The 15,270-nt window shown below is 45.6% G+C and overlaps 1 protein-coding gene across 2 annotated transcripts in view; it reads left to right on the top strand.

Annotated features, from left to right (window-relative positions):
* Positions 1-15,270, top strand: part of phf14 (PHD finger protein 14) — a 60,452-nt gene that overhangs the window by 5,818 nt on the left and 39,364 nt on the right. For both annotated transcript variants that reach the window (XM_056582523.1, XM_056582524.1), the window contains exons 5-10: positions 8,771-8,930; positions 9,808-9,919; positions 10,474-10,611; positions 12,015-12,161; positions 12,286-12,556; positions 13,934-14,040. In XM_056582523.1, coding sequence (XP_056438498.1) covers positions 8,771-8,930; positions 9,808-9,919; positions 10,474-10,611; positions 12,015-12,161; positions 12,286-12,556; positions 13,934-14,040 — 935 coding nt within the window. The remainder of the gene's footprint in view (positions 1-8,770; positions 8,931-9,807; positions 9,920-10,473; positions 10,612-12,014; positions 12,162-12,285; positions 12,557-13,933; positions 14,041-15,270) is intronic.

The following is a 15,270-nucleotide window of genomic DNA, read 5'->3' as shown; positions in this document are numbered from 1 at the left end:
TCCCATGGGCAGCACGGGGGACAAAGGCAGGCTTGTGTACAGAGCACAACCAATTGCAAATTGACAAGAACCAGGTATTTATCAACAGCTGTGTGTTTGAGCTGCCTTAATAAACCCAGATATTTATTTTCGGCAAGCTTCCTCGCTGAGTAAAATGCTAATATGCTTTGACCTGATGCACCCAAGCAAGTGATAAATATCTGAGCTTGACAAAGACTGGGTAATTTATATAATAGCCTTAATTGTAACAAGCATTCCTGCCCGTGGTGCACCATACGAGAGAACAGTATGCAGCTAATGCCAGCGCAGAACAAGATACAAACCAACAAACCACATGTCTTCTCAGGAGACTGCTAGTACCCTTGGGTGATATAAATAAGAAAAGAACATACACAAACATTTTGTCCAATAAATATAGATGCACAGACCAACATTAAATCTCATGAGCAACATACACTACAGACAGTGAAACCCTTCTACCCAAGTCGAAAGATGAAATTGTGGCTTCCAAACTATATCCATCAGCCTCGACACCAATGTGACTATTCAACCTACCCATGTGAATGCGAGCTTATGCTCCGTCTTTTCACCAAATATCCTCTGTATTTACGGGATTCAATTATACTGGAGTTTAAATTTGTTAACCAATTGTTAAGTAGTGTAGTGAATGGTAGTTTGCGGATGAGGGAGTTATGATAAGCTGGTGTGCATCCATTTTTTGGAGATGTTCGTTTTTCAGGTTGTTAACCTGAAAACTAAAAGTCGTCTCACTCTTTTGGAGAAAGTATTCAAAACAAGCTGTAGCCATACAGCTGCACCATGTTATCAAAAGCAACCTATACTCACGTACCGAGGTGAAGTAAACATTTGTTTGTCGTGCTGACTTATATCTAGATTAATGATCAATATATCTATCAATTGATCATATAACAGATTGATTTAATTAGGTCTATAAATGTAGTTTACCACTATGGATGCAATAAGAGTATTGTATGTTGTAAGTACTGTATGTTGTAAAACATAAACAGGCTCTAACTTCTGGTCATTCAATGTAAATAGACCATGGTGACTAGGACAAAGATACCTCATCGTGATTGGTTGAACCGTTTGACTTTTGACTAGAGCTGTTAAAAATCGACCTTGGTGTAAATAACTTTTTTGCAAAACTGAAATGGCGTTGTATGTGTACAGTCCCATTCAGCTCCATAATTTGTAATTCTTTCTTTGAAGGGAAAAATCTCAATGAATAATGGCATTTAATGTAAAGGTTGTGTGTCCTTTATTCATATTTTTAAGGCTCACTGAGCATCAGATGAATGTATTGAGCAACAATCTGCTAGTATGAAGAAACCACATGAAGACCGAGCACTTTGCACTTTAATACAGTAAGCAAGGGTTAGGGAAGATTCTTTTATATATTTTGCTTCTCATAGTCAATTTTTTATGATGTTTAATGTTTTGTTTTATGTGGATATCTGTCCTGTCTTGTAACATCAGGGACCATGATGGAAATAAGTGCTTGCACTTTGTCATGTTTTTCCTCTATCCCTTGGATATGTCTTTATTCCAAATAAATCAAATCAAATCAAAATCAAACATGAAACAAGCGCCACCACCTTTTGATAAAGAAAGCCTTTTTTAAGACAAGGCCTCGTCGCCTAATTCCTGATGTCTCCTGGTAATCAAACATTGTTTCTGCAAGATAGTGGAAAGGCTTATTGTGGCTGATAAAAAAAGTGAATCATTGCTAGTACAAGCAACCACAAACAACAAACTTTTATATATTATCAATGAAGATAAAATAAATCCACATTACCAAGAAATAACTCAATTCAAAAAGCGATGATGTACGTCTTCGAAACAAAGCAGCAAAGTTAAGTTGGCACCTCCACAAGAAGCAACTTGGAAATGAAGCAAGCACAATGCTGGCAGAGAGTCAGGGCAGGTGGGAGTATCATCGCCTTCGCATTTATTACTTTCGTACTGGAGTTGTAGTAGTACAGAAAAAAGACCGGACAAGAAAGCCACCAAACACTTATGTCTGTACATTCCTAACCCTAACTCTTATATTGGTGAATCCCTAGTTTATACATCTCTTAAATTCAATATACTGCCTCACATTCATCAATGCATTTCTGCTGCATGCAGAGCAGTGGGAGCAGCCCATACAAAGGTTGATCTCATTTATAACCCTATTAGGAGAATGATGCCTTATCGCTGCTATGGCGTAGTTGCAAGATCTAGACACTTCTACCCGGGGGAGGGGGGGGGGGGAGCCAGCATTGCTGCCATCTTAAGGGGAGCTGGACAGCTGTGCAATCTGAAACGGCCAGTCTCTGCCAGGTGCCTGACACCCTTATGTGCCAGCTGCACCCTGGTGCCAAAAACCCCCAGGATGCATAACTGGGCGGCGGGTGAGTGGATGGGTAAGGGAGTGGAGTGCATAGCTTTCATAACAACATATTGTCACCGCAACTCAGTACTTTGGCATTTTAAATGAGGTCCACATGGGTGTCATGTGCATGGATATCCCTCATGTATACGCACGTTTAAATGCTGTCTATAAATTGCATTGAATTGCTGTTGTTTTAAATATATTGAGTATAAGTAGCTTGTATGGAAATTTAACAAATATTCAGAGCTTGAAATTACGTATTTGGTCAGCCGTAGTATGTACAATGGATAGTATCAGGCAAGCAAACCTTTCACCTTTCGGCGAAATTCCCTATTTGGAAGGTTGTGTAAACCTGCAATACAATTATTTGGGGGGGCAAGGGGGGGTGGGGGCAGAGATTCGTGATCAATTTTCTGTCCTAGACTTAGATAGACTTATAATAAATCCTTAAACCAGTTGGATCCACTGAGCGGTGCCTACAGAGCGATCGCATATAAGAAGGTGGCCGATGCCATCAGTGGGCCCATAGGGTTGTTTATATGGAGAAATGTATGGACTTATGGCAATAATGTCTGGCCCTGATTTGAGTTATTTTATATCTATTTTAGAGCTCATCTCTGAATCATGTTGTTTTCTCACCATTTACAATAGTCTCTACCAATCTGTACATGACTCCATAATAATAAAAGGGATTATTTTATTGATATGGACCTCTAAACTTTAAATATAACCTTTGTCTTGACAGACTGTTCTAAGCCTCTTGGAGACCTTCTTCCCTACAGTTTCCATGTGTGGCAAATTTGACAACTGCAAGATGTTCACGTTATCCACTTGATCTATCCACAATGAATAGTATTATAACAGAAATAGACACGCACTGGACTGATATATGCCAAGCTTTTTTGGTATCGTTACGGATTACAGAACATGAGGCGCCGGAATAATGATAAAACAAATAAAATAAATGACATGCCTGCTTTGCAACCATGCTAATAAATCCTTACATTTGAAAATGTTTGGTGTCAGTGTGGTTATGAATAGTTATGAGAAAGTTCCACCTTGGTCTGACTTCTGAGCCTTGAACACGTACAATAAGAGATGGGGACTTGAGCTTGAGACTTGGACTCATGTCGCTCTTAAGTCCCACATACACTGACTCGAGACTTGATTGAGACTCCTCCTCAATCAAGTCAAAAGACTCGACTCGAGATTTGGGACTCGTGAACAATCTTTATTTTATTTTGGGCGTATTAACCTTAAGGAAATGTCTGTGGAGATGAATATCCTTCCTTGCGTAACCTTAGGCCTCGGGTGCACAAGCCGTGTAATTAGCATTTTTTGAATCTCATTATCAATCCAGAACCATGCAGTCAAATCATCATTTATTCTATCCAAACACACAATGAATTAATGAGAATGGAACTGTCTAACTCGTTATTTGTTATCCAAGCTTAGTAACCACAATAGAGGTAGAGGGCAGAAACCAGCGTAGCTGTCCGTTTCTCTGCCTGTATGTATTGATACGTAGAAAGCATATCACATGGGATTTTATGTTGACTGGGGTTGAATGGGTTGTGGGTGTATGATCCTTACAGACGATGGTATTATCCGTTATGGCTCCTTTCCTTAACTTGTCCACTCCAAACTAGACCGCAGTGCTCTATGTTTACATGGCGTCACGTCTTTTCTCATTTTATCCGTTCTGCTGACGAGTGGCCGCCGACCTATTTTGCACCTAATGCTAGTCTGAGCTTAGTCAGAATTCAGGGAGCCGAACTACTTCCAAATAACCCAAGTGGTATGACCTTTCTTATGTGCAATTACTTAGTCTTTGGCGACAGTTTCGCACTCTGTTCCGCCCCCGCTCTGAGCAGTGGTCCGCTACTCCACACAGGAGGTCGTCCTGTGTTGTTGTGAGTGAGAGGGGCTGGAAACATGCGTCAACTACCTGAACGGCGCCAGGAGTACTGGGATGACCATATGGGGATTTCCCTCAGTGTGTTTATGGGGTGCTGCGTGCATGTACGTCATCATGAATCGACTAGCCTGTGCTACTATGAACCCATGGCACCGACAAATTTATTCATGCTGTTAAATATACATCGGAAATATCAAAAATGCTAGTTTATTAATATAGATTGAGGTGTGCATGGTGCTCCGAAATATTCTCACTCTGTTAGCCAACCAAACTACTGCAAACGATGACGGGCTTGTGTTGTGGCTTCACGTAAGCTTCTTTGTTTGGCACCCCATAACAGCCATTGTTTTCTTCCTTTGCTCTTTGTCCAAATGGCATCGATGCTATCATAATTCATTGTATTCTAGCAGGAGTGCAGTGTGCAACAACATTTTGCTGAAACCCAGCCCCACTCGTTCACACCAATATACATCGTCATTGAAACTATTTTGTTAGGGAGATGGAGTTTGTATACCCAAGGTGAGCTCGAAAACTCAATAGCAGGGGGTGGTTCAGAAATGGGCAAAACAACTTGAAGGAGCTGGTTAGGGACAGATGAGAGACGGGGCCGGCGTTTGCTGGAGCTAATGAAAGTGTGTTCCACCGTTCTCCACTCTTTTGTTCACGTCATCTAGTCAGCCACGCTCCCTAACAAACGAGAAGACATGAGGATGAAAGGGAGGCAGGGGAGGGGGGATGTTCAAAAGCAGCAGTGAGCCAGGCTCTCTGTGTGCACCCCCTTGTAGAAGAGGTGCTGTATCCGGCCGACGCGACGCTGATTATTCCCTCTTTTCTCCGGCGTCTCTTCCCAAGCGGACATCATTAGACATCCCGACAGCTCTCAGCGCTTTTACTTCGGTCCCCAATGCTTATTACGTTTCTTTCTTGTCATAACTAGCTTTTTTATGTTTGCCTTTTTTTTTTTGTATATATCTGCCAGGGCTTTTTTTAGTTTGTAGTCCTATTTGTCATTAAAGTGTAATGCTGTGCTCTGTTAGCCAAGGTCAAGTGCCTGGTTATCTCTCCCCGGACGAATCTCTTGACTGATTCCTCCGTCAATTAATTGAATGCAGCGTTGCTTCTGTCTCGATCTTAATGAGTTCTGGACAGTAAACTTAACAGCTTTCCTGAATGTTTGAGTTTTTGTTTACGTTGCTGTTGTTTACGTTGCTCGACGAAGTTCCTTCGTCGAGATGGCGCTCCACAAATACTATACAGCAAAAGCAGAATACGACTGACAACACAACGACTGCACTGCAAATAAACCGTTCAAATAAACCAATAAACCGTCCCGTCGTACCGTCTATGTGAAAGGCTGTGTTTTACGTGCTGAAAATGAAATGAATAGTAGTGTAGTTTAGTGTGTTTTCCTCTGTGGTGCTGTCAGGTTGGAAACAGTTCCAACATGCCTCTGTTATGCTGAGTGACCCTCTGTTAAGTTTCCTCTCTGAAGCAGAGCACTTTTTTCTATCGGCACCCCACACATACATATAGTCTTTGCGACTGCAGACCAGCTTTTTAATAATAATAATAATAATTCCTCTTGCATCAATTCTTCATAAATGTACTTTTAGTCTTCATAATTGAAGACTATCAAGTCAAATTAAATATGCACATGTGCAATAGAGATTGCCTTTAAGCATTGAACATGACTAAGTCCAGATAGCCGCAATGAGCTGTACCCATATGCCCCACCAATGAAATGTTTGAGGAAACGAATTGCACTTTGTCGTTTTCGTAGTGTCGCATCATTTCTGACGTTGGATCCCGAGAGAACAAATATACACTGTACTTTCGTGAGTTGGCTATCAGAATAATATATTTATAAAATAGGTTTTTACGGACAATGATATCATAACCTTCTCTCCTGGCAAATAATTAGTCACAATAACTTTGTTGTACTGACTCTACCAAAGATCATTTAGCGTAAGCGTGCTCTTGCCACAGATGTTAACAATAGCAATACACCACTGTCTTATTTAGGTGAGTTTTTGTAAGTTTATGCACTAAAATACATTCTGATCACAAAAACATAGGTGCTATTGCTGTTGTTTCTGTTTGTGGCAAAAACGTGGTCACGCTGAATGTTCTTGAGAACAACTGGCCCAGCGAGGTCGTTGTGGACGGATATATTGGTGACGGATGTTTCAGAGGAGCCATGAGAGCACAATGATTTGACCGGACAGTGTGGTCCTCTGAGTACTTTTTGTACAGATGACTAGTTGCAGTAACAACAAGCTGAGCTGAGCGTAGTTTCTGACCAGTACTGATAATGGACGTGCCGACCCGATGCAGTGCTTAAATGTTGCTTTGCCGGACCACGGTTGAGGCAGACACATTATAGTGTGTGTTGATCGCTATAGGTAGGCTATTAGTGGGAGACCGCTGCCAGGACCAAATGAGAACCATCAATGTGCTGTCAGAATAACAGATGGCTCTCTCACCGTGATGAGGCGCTCATCACTTCTCTCTTCATCGCAGCAACAAAAAGAAGCCTCTCTTCATTATCCTCTCTTCATTATCCTCACTTTGTATTATCACATGTACACACATTTAGAGACACACATCTCATGAGCCGCTAACGCTGCTGGCCGCAGTAATGATAGCTGTGCTAGATGGTCTTTAGCTCTTAGAAAACCTCAGTGGAGACGGTTGCAAGCTACCAATCTTGATCTGGGATAACAGCTTCCCTCCCTTCCTTCCCCCGTACGTTGTCATTTTTTCCCCCGGTATATATTTCTTTACTGCCATGTTCGTCATTTCTGACGAGGGGTAATCCTTACCGCGGGGATTATAGGTAAAAGGTGTCCTGTAGTCAACATTTCGTCAGCTCAGCCCATATTAGCCAACCACCCCGTGGGCTTTAGTGGCCTGAGCTTTGTGTGGCGGTTCAAAGAGAGAGATGCTGGAGGATTCTCCGGTTTTTTGGTTACTTTCTACTCCTGCGTTGGTTACCGCCCAGTCTCTTCGACCACAACAAATCCCTGGCTCAAAGTCAAACCTGGACCAATCGCTCCCGACTGTTTTCCCATCTTATATTTAGTAATACGTTTCCTAAAGAAAATACATTAAGTGGAGTGGAGCCCTACTGGGGGGGCTGCGTCCAGGGCCCCCATGCTGTGGAGGGGGAGAGGAGGTGAGCGTGTTGTGTTGGTTCCCCTTCTTTAGACGGTAAAGACTCAAAGCGGTTATTTCCATTTGAAGGTCAGGATGAAGCCCCAGCTGTGCCTTAATTGCCCCGTTGGAGTAATCAGCCGCCTGATTGGTGTAATCCGGACTTCCAGCTGTTAGCCCAAAGAAGAAGCACGGAAGCTCAGAAGCTGTGGAGAAACACTGTCTTTATATATATATACCATTTTAAAATAAGGGATCCTTCAATTAAATGCCTAAGCCCTCAAACATTAACATTTTTAATGTTCTGGATATTCATCTTTCTTTGACGAAAGACAATGTATTGGTCATCTCCACACCAGAGTTTGGGGTTGGATCCCCAACGTCTGTAGCCCCTCTGTATGCATGCTTCAGCAATGTGCCTCACCCCGGCCAAATATAAGATTCTTTCAAATGGTCTGTTTTGCTCGGATTAGTTTTTTTTTATATTCTTTAAGAGTAAAAGATCAAACCAAGTCTGGACCTCCTAAGTTCATATTGAATTTATATTTTCATATAGGAGGAAAAATGAAAACGTCTTCAATTCAGTCACACAAGTTGAGGAATAGGGTTCGCCTCGATCAAGAAAACAAGGCACAAGTGCTCGCTGAACCAATGGACAGAGCTGAATAAACAAGTCCATCTGCCCCAGTGTTTGCTTTCGATAGTCTCCCTGATTCCCCAGTGTGGCCCACAGTGACGTGCATGCAGAACACTGAGCTTTTGATTCGTGAGTCCTCCCCACTGCTCTGAGAGCCCGGGGGCTGGTTGGACTGAATTAGGAGTTGGTGCGTTATCTCCCCCAATGGAGGCGGCGCACTGATTGCTGCCTTCATTGGTAGCAAGGAGCACGTTTTCCGGGTGTAATAGCCACCATAGGAAGTGCATCAGCAGAAGTAATTGTTTAGGCAACCTCAGAAAATTAAAGGGACAACTTGGAAATGGTTCGTTTTTTTTTTGGGTCATTTCTTCCTCTTGCTTGTCCGCGGGCATAGTCTGTCTGGTCAAATGTTCCATTTGGTGGTTGTGCTAAATTGCATCATAGTGCGATTTACTTATATGTGCTGCTTGATGGAAACTGTTCCTAGCTGGAAAGAACTAAAGTTCAAAGTTACCAAGTGCAACTCGCACACGAACCGTGCAACACTTTGCTTGTTTCAAAGTGGATGAAGTTAGAGCTGGTTCAGATGATGAATCATGATGACTAGTGCCATGCTCAAAACTGCCATCCCAGTGATTATAATCTCTCCCATTTTGGTTTGTTTCAGGTTGCTATGGCGTCGACGGGGAGAGCGACTCCATCATGAGCTCAGCCTCAGAGAACTCAACAGAACCCTGGTTCTGTGACGCCTGCAAGAACGGGGTGACCCCCAGCTGTGAGCTCTGCCCCAATCAGGACGGGATATTCAAAGAGACGGACGCTGGGAGGTGGGCGCGGCCTCATGGCGTTTACCCAGGGTTCACTCTGTTACCGTTTTATAAGACGCAGCGATTGGATGGTGTTGAGAAACAAATAAAGCTATTGACCTTCTGCAGTGGGAAAGGAAATGCTGCATAGCTATCTAAATTGTGCATACATTCAATATTGGAAAGAGGCTTGAGAGAATAGAGAGAGAGAGACGGAGATACGGAGAGACAGAGAGAGGAAGGGACTTAAAGTAAAGAGATGAGAGCGAGCGGGGGAGAGAAGAAGAAGGGAGGAAAGAAGAGCAAGAGATAGAAAAATAGGAGTGAGAAAAGGAAGGGGAGAAAGAGTGTGTTATGTGGAGCGAGGAGGCTTCAGCCACGTTATCGCTGATAGTGGCTCCTCAGCCAGGCTGCACCCGAATTTACTACTTCACTAGAGCATGAAAAACACAGCAAATTAAACTGTGAAGCGCCTGCTTGCTAGAGATGGATATCTTTATATTGGACTACCAATTCTCTTCCCTAAAGTCGGCATTTGAAAATGTGTCACACGCCAGACTGTATAGACTCCCTGAGTCTCGCAGTTGAAGGAATCAAAGAATCCCCCCCCTCTCTTTTAACATATAGGCCGGTGAGCAGATCCTCATGTTACCCACAGCCCTCAGAGACTGGGACATAATCCTGGTCCTAAAGGTCTCCCCCTTATTATTTCTGATTGGCTGAATTTAAGATTGCCCTTTGTGGCGTCACCTGGACCAAATTCAGTCAACCAGCAACACAAGATATTCTGTGAGGGGGGGAAATCAAAATGGGATTGAATTTGAAATGCATAGTCCATGTTCGGTTTATGTTATACTGTGATGTGATGAACTGATGGTGTGTGTTTCCCTCCCCTCAGATGGGTGCATGTGGTCTGCGCCCTCTACGTTCCGGGGGTGGCGTTTGGGGACATTGATAAGCTGAGGCCAGTCACTCTGACAGAGATGAACTATTCAAAATACGGGGCCAAGGCAAGTACTACTTAGGACCTGTTGATGTTATGTGTAGGTTCACTGTGGAACCTTTTAGCAGAGAAATATGGTTTGGTACACTTACTCTTGCAATACAATTTATTACTGTGATGTAGTTTAAATTTTAACAGCAGGGTCACTATTTATTTTGGGCCCACTTATTGCTAGACCACATTTACTCCAAAAAAACCACACAATCTACAAAATTGATTTGACCTCTTTTGACCACCAACAATGTTTTGGTACTGATGGTACTGTTGAGGACTTTACTGTTACAGATTTTGACCATTTGGAATCTGTGAATAAGAACTATATTGATTGGCAATTAAACCATCTTCTCCTCGAAATTCAAGCATTCCTCTAGGGAAAAACATCACCTTCCCCTAATATCTGACATGTATGATCATAAGGTGCTCTGTATCAGAGATGTAGAATCGTTTTTTAAGCTAGTTTTGATCAGGTAAACTGGAAATTGGTGCCTCCCCAAATTAAAAAGTCGAATCTTCCCTCAACTCAATAGTTTCTGTTAGTTTACCTCTTCTTCCCGTTTGCAGGAGTGCAGCTTCTGTGAGGACGCCCGCTTTGCCCGGACGGGCGTGTGCATCAGCTGTGACGCAGGCATGTGCCGGTCCTACTTCCACGTCACCTGTGCTCAGAGGGAGGGGCTCCTGTCGGAGGCGGCCGCAGAGGAGGTAGGACGAGCAGCCCCGGAGGGCCTGGCCCCGCTAGAACCTTTACCAGTGACACCAAGCGCCTGCAGGAGGTGATCCCTAGCCTGAGCTAGGGATTCACACTCAGTGATCCCTAGCACGGGGGGAGAGCCTGAGCTAGGGATTCACACTCAGTGATCCCTAGCACAGAGGGAGAGCCTGAGCTAGGGATTCACACTCACACTAGATTAGCATTTGGCCGGTTTGCTAAGACCCCAGGTTGACTGTTGATACTGACGAGGTTGAGATTTAAATCAACCATGATTTCTGTTAGACTAGCCTCATCTTGGGCAGTTGGCAGTTGGCATTGACTTCCATTCTCTTCCCATCAAGTGTCCAGCGGCTCCCACAGCAATTTGCATACCAACTGCCCCTCTATGAACATCCTTTCTGTACCGACAGCGATATATTGATGCACTTCTTATGACAAATGTACTTCCCCGTTCTACATGTGTTGACATCGCCACTGCCCGTGCTCTGGCCTCGGCATGGAGGCTGGGCCCGCAGTCGGAACGGGAGCCAAGATAGCGGCCATTTATTCTTACGTACAATGATGAGTAACTTACTCCATTTCAGAGCTCTGTGAAGTGTTTCGTGAAATTTAAAAGGCAAAAGCAATTACAAAGTGAACCCCGTTGGAAAGGGTTAATCATGCTGAAATTATCATATAATAGTCTAAATGTTAATTTATTTCAAACTACTTCAGTTATCTGTATTTGATACATTATTTTAGGGGCTCAGTGAAATCTCCTTAATAGCCACATTCTTTTATTTAGAAATCGTAGTATGAGGGCCTTTTTCTTTCAAGATGTTCAACGCTGCGTCCAGACCGACGTGAACCTGCTATGCTGTGTTCCTCACAAAGACCAAAGATAATAAGGGAACAACGCCAACTTAACCAGTAAACCCGGCAAAAGACCTGGACGGCTCGACGTGGTGATGGAGACTGCCTAGGTTTACTAATCCACCGAGGCATCGGTTGTTCCCATCAGCTGTCTGCACCGCCCATCATGTATTCACCTTGCGTTATTTGTGCACTCTATCAGCACTGGGGCTGCAGTCCGCTGTATCCAGTCAGCCCCCCCCCCCCCACGCCCCACTATCAACAGGTGAAACGGCTGATAGCATCATCTAAAACACCTTAAGCCCTAAACGATTTCACAAAGCCAGCAGCTAGAAAATGGCAACAGCGTTTTGTCGTGGACTATGACAAAGTGACAAATGTATGGGAAGGAGTGTGAGAGATGACTCAGCCAATCGCGCACACACACGGACACCACAGTGTGTGTGTCTGTGGTGTTGGGGGGGACGGGGGACGGGGGGGGGGAACAGATGTCTGTGGGGTTGTTTGTCATTAATTGTACCGGTGTGTTTTTTGTCCCCAGGACATCGCCGACCCGTTCTTCGCCTACTGCAAGCAGCACGCCGACCGCTTCGACAGGAAGTGGAAGCGGAAGAACTACCTAGCGCTGCAGTCCTACTGCAAAGTGTCCCTGCAGGAGAGGGAGAAGCAGCTGGCCCCTGAAGCCCAGGTGAGCAGAGAGCGCCCACCGTGTCCACGCACGTACCCCCACATGTAGAAAAACCACCGGGGGCACCGATGCAGGTCAACTCACTGTGCGTGTGTCTGCGTTGGTGTTGGGTCGGCGCGTGAAGGCCCGCATCACCACGCGGCTGCAGCAGTACCGGGCCAAGGCGGAGCTGTCGCGCAACACCCGGCCGCAGGCCTGGGTGCCAAGGGAGAAGCTGCCGCGACCCCTGACCTCCAGCGCCTCGGCCATCCGGAAGCTGATGAGGAAGGCGGAGCTGATGGGCATCAGCACGGACATCTTCCCCGTGGACACGGCCGACACTAACGCCAGCATGGACGGCCGGCGCAAGCACAAGCAGCCGGCGCTCACCGCCGACTTTGTCAACTACTACCTGGGTGAGGCTCCTGGAACCCTCTTGAGCGGCGGGCCCTTCAGCCCCACAGACGTATAGCACCAACCGACGTATAGCACCAACGGACGTATAGCACCAACAGACGTATAGCACCAACGGACGTATAGCACCAACGGACGTATAGCACCAACGGACGTATAGCACCAACGGACGTATAGCACCAACGGACGTATAGCACCAACGGACGTATAGCACCAACGGACGTATAGCACCAACGGACATATAGCACCAACCGACGTATAGCACCAACCGACGTATAGCACCAAACACAGCCAAGACACGATGAAGAACGAGCAGAGTGGTGACTGACACGCACACCCACACAGACACGATCAGACACGTGCACACGCACACAAAAACTCAAACTGGTACGCACACTCACACGAGAGTCACGAGAGTGACATTTATTTTCAGCTCTTCTATCGGTCTCATACCTCATCCCTCCACCTTAGAATGCACTTGTTTATCGAGACATTCATTTATGAACAGGGATCCACTGATGGTTGTGGTTGTGTTGGTTGTGGTTGTGTTGCTGCAATGCCCTTCCTAAGGATGGGTGGTTATAAAATACGTCAAATGATTGTTAGGGTTTGGTTTCCCTTTGAAGTGTAAATGAAGCCACACGCCATGGCCTAATGCTGTGATGCTATGTGTCCGACAAGTTGAACCCTATCTCCGATCTGGACATCAAAATAGACTAAATAGCTTCCTATATGGACGTGCACACACACACAGGCACACACACTGTGCGTTGTACTGTAAGTCTCTGAGAAGCTTAACCCTCTTGGACGCAGCCATCCATATCGAGCAGTGCCCATACCAGCTCTACATTCTCTACTCTACACGTCCGCTCACACCTCTCCCTTTGTGGAAGTGCCTCGGAAAGAATATGGAGCAGAGCAGTTCACACACTGGTTGGCTGGGACTGGCCAGAGCCTAGTCATCCCTCCATCACCCTCTTATTTGATTGACGGGTGACAACATGGTAGAGATCAGATCTGTTGGCAACCATATAAGTCGTGTGGGAACGTTTAAAACATCAAAAGCAGTGTTGGGTTGACTGGCCCTTTAAAGAGAAAGAAGAGCATTGGAGGGGCTTTCAGCGTGTAGCCGCATAAAGACATCCCCCCCACCTCCAGCCACATGAAGGATGATGATGCCAGATGTGGGGGAGACGGCGGTACGCCAGTAACCTTGGGAGCACACTCCATTAGGCCCTGCACCCCTATCTGCCATCGCTGCGCTCGCTCACATGCTCCCGTTGTTTTCTGTTATCCCTTGTACACAGATTGGGATCGCAGTATTGACTTCTTTTGTTTCGTCTCGGTTTCTGAACTTGTTTCTTCCGGGGTCCGTTCAGAGAGGAACATGCGCATGATCCAGATCCAGGACAACATCTCGGAGCAGAAGAGCCTGAAGGATAAGCTGGAGAGCGAGCAGGAGAAGCTGCATGTGGAGTACAACAAGGTCAGCGCGCACGCACACTCGCACACACACACACAGACATACATATATGTACACACAGACCCACACATAGACACAGACATAGACAGACGCACGCAGACAGACACACAGACGCATGTTCATAGACACAGACACACCCAGGTACGCACACAGCCACACACACACATACACACACACACAATAAGTTTTGGCCCATGGACACAAATAATACGTATTGATTTGGATGTGTGAGGCTGGTTGTTGAGATGATTGTTGTGGTCGTGGCATTCCTGTTAATTGTACTCAGCTAGTCTCCAATCTTGTAACATCAGCAACTTTAAACTTCATAACTACAATTAGTTCATGTACGTCCACTTTACTATTCAGATGATGCAACGCCTATTCTGTTATTGTCCATCCACCAACAGCCAAGCGCAGTCCGTCAGCGGCCCGTCTGCGGTCCCAATGAAGGCCGTACCGTGCTACTGCTGTAGCACGGCACGGCCACGTTCTGATCCAGTAGTAAACAAATCAGACGTGGCGCCGTGACACCCTGGCCCGCCGCTCCATCATCTTCCCCCGCGTCAAGCGTGTGCGGTCACAGCCGAGCGAGCCACGCACAGGGCCACGTAATGTGCCGCTCCGCCACATTAACCCCGCTTCACTGGGGCAATATGCCGGTAATAAAGCCGGCCAAAGACAAGGAGGCGGGGCCGCCGCGCCGCGACTCGGGCCCCCCCCCCCCTGTAAGAGAGCCCCCACACGTCCCGCTCTGTCTGCCTGGGGCACCGGGGGTATTAAGGAGAATGCGGTGGAGTTAAAAGTTTGAGAGGAGTTAATGTTGCGTTCAGTCGTCCGCTTTGTGCGTGTTAGCCGTTATTAATGGAGTGTGCGTTGCTAATTGTGCCGCTCAACTCTCCCGCTCTCCCCGCACAGACGGCCGGCCTTCTAAGGCAGAGAGTGGGGGGGAGGGGGGCTGGAGGGATTCAGATTTAGACTGCAAATCACAGAAATGAAGGAACTATGTACCACATCACTTTTTGTGTCCCATATTTATTTAAATATTAATAAGTTAACATTTATCAGAATGCCCTTCAGTTCAAGGAGGTTGGTATTTTAACAAATACGCTTACCTTGACTCCATTCATTCGACATTCTGGCTGTCATTTGACATACGTTTATGTTTAACGTCTGCGGTGTCATATTTAACCTACTACTGTTATGGGGTGGACAGTACTTGGTCCTCTGTGTTAG

Source organism: Gadus chalcogrammus, chromosome 22, assembly GCF_026213295.1.
Source record: "Gadus chalcogrammus isolate NIFS_2021 chromosome 22, NIFS_Gcha_1.0, whole genome shotgun sequence".
In the NCBI taxonomy this organism is placed as follows: Eukaryota; Metazoa; Chordata; class Actinopteri; order Gadiformes; family Gadidae; genus Gadus; species Gadus chalcogrammus.
Note: the sequence above shows the minus strand (reverse complement) of the source record. Positions and strands in the feature narration are given on the sequence as shown.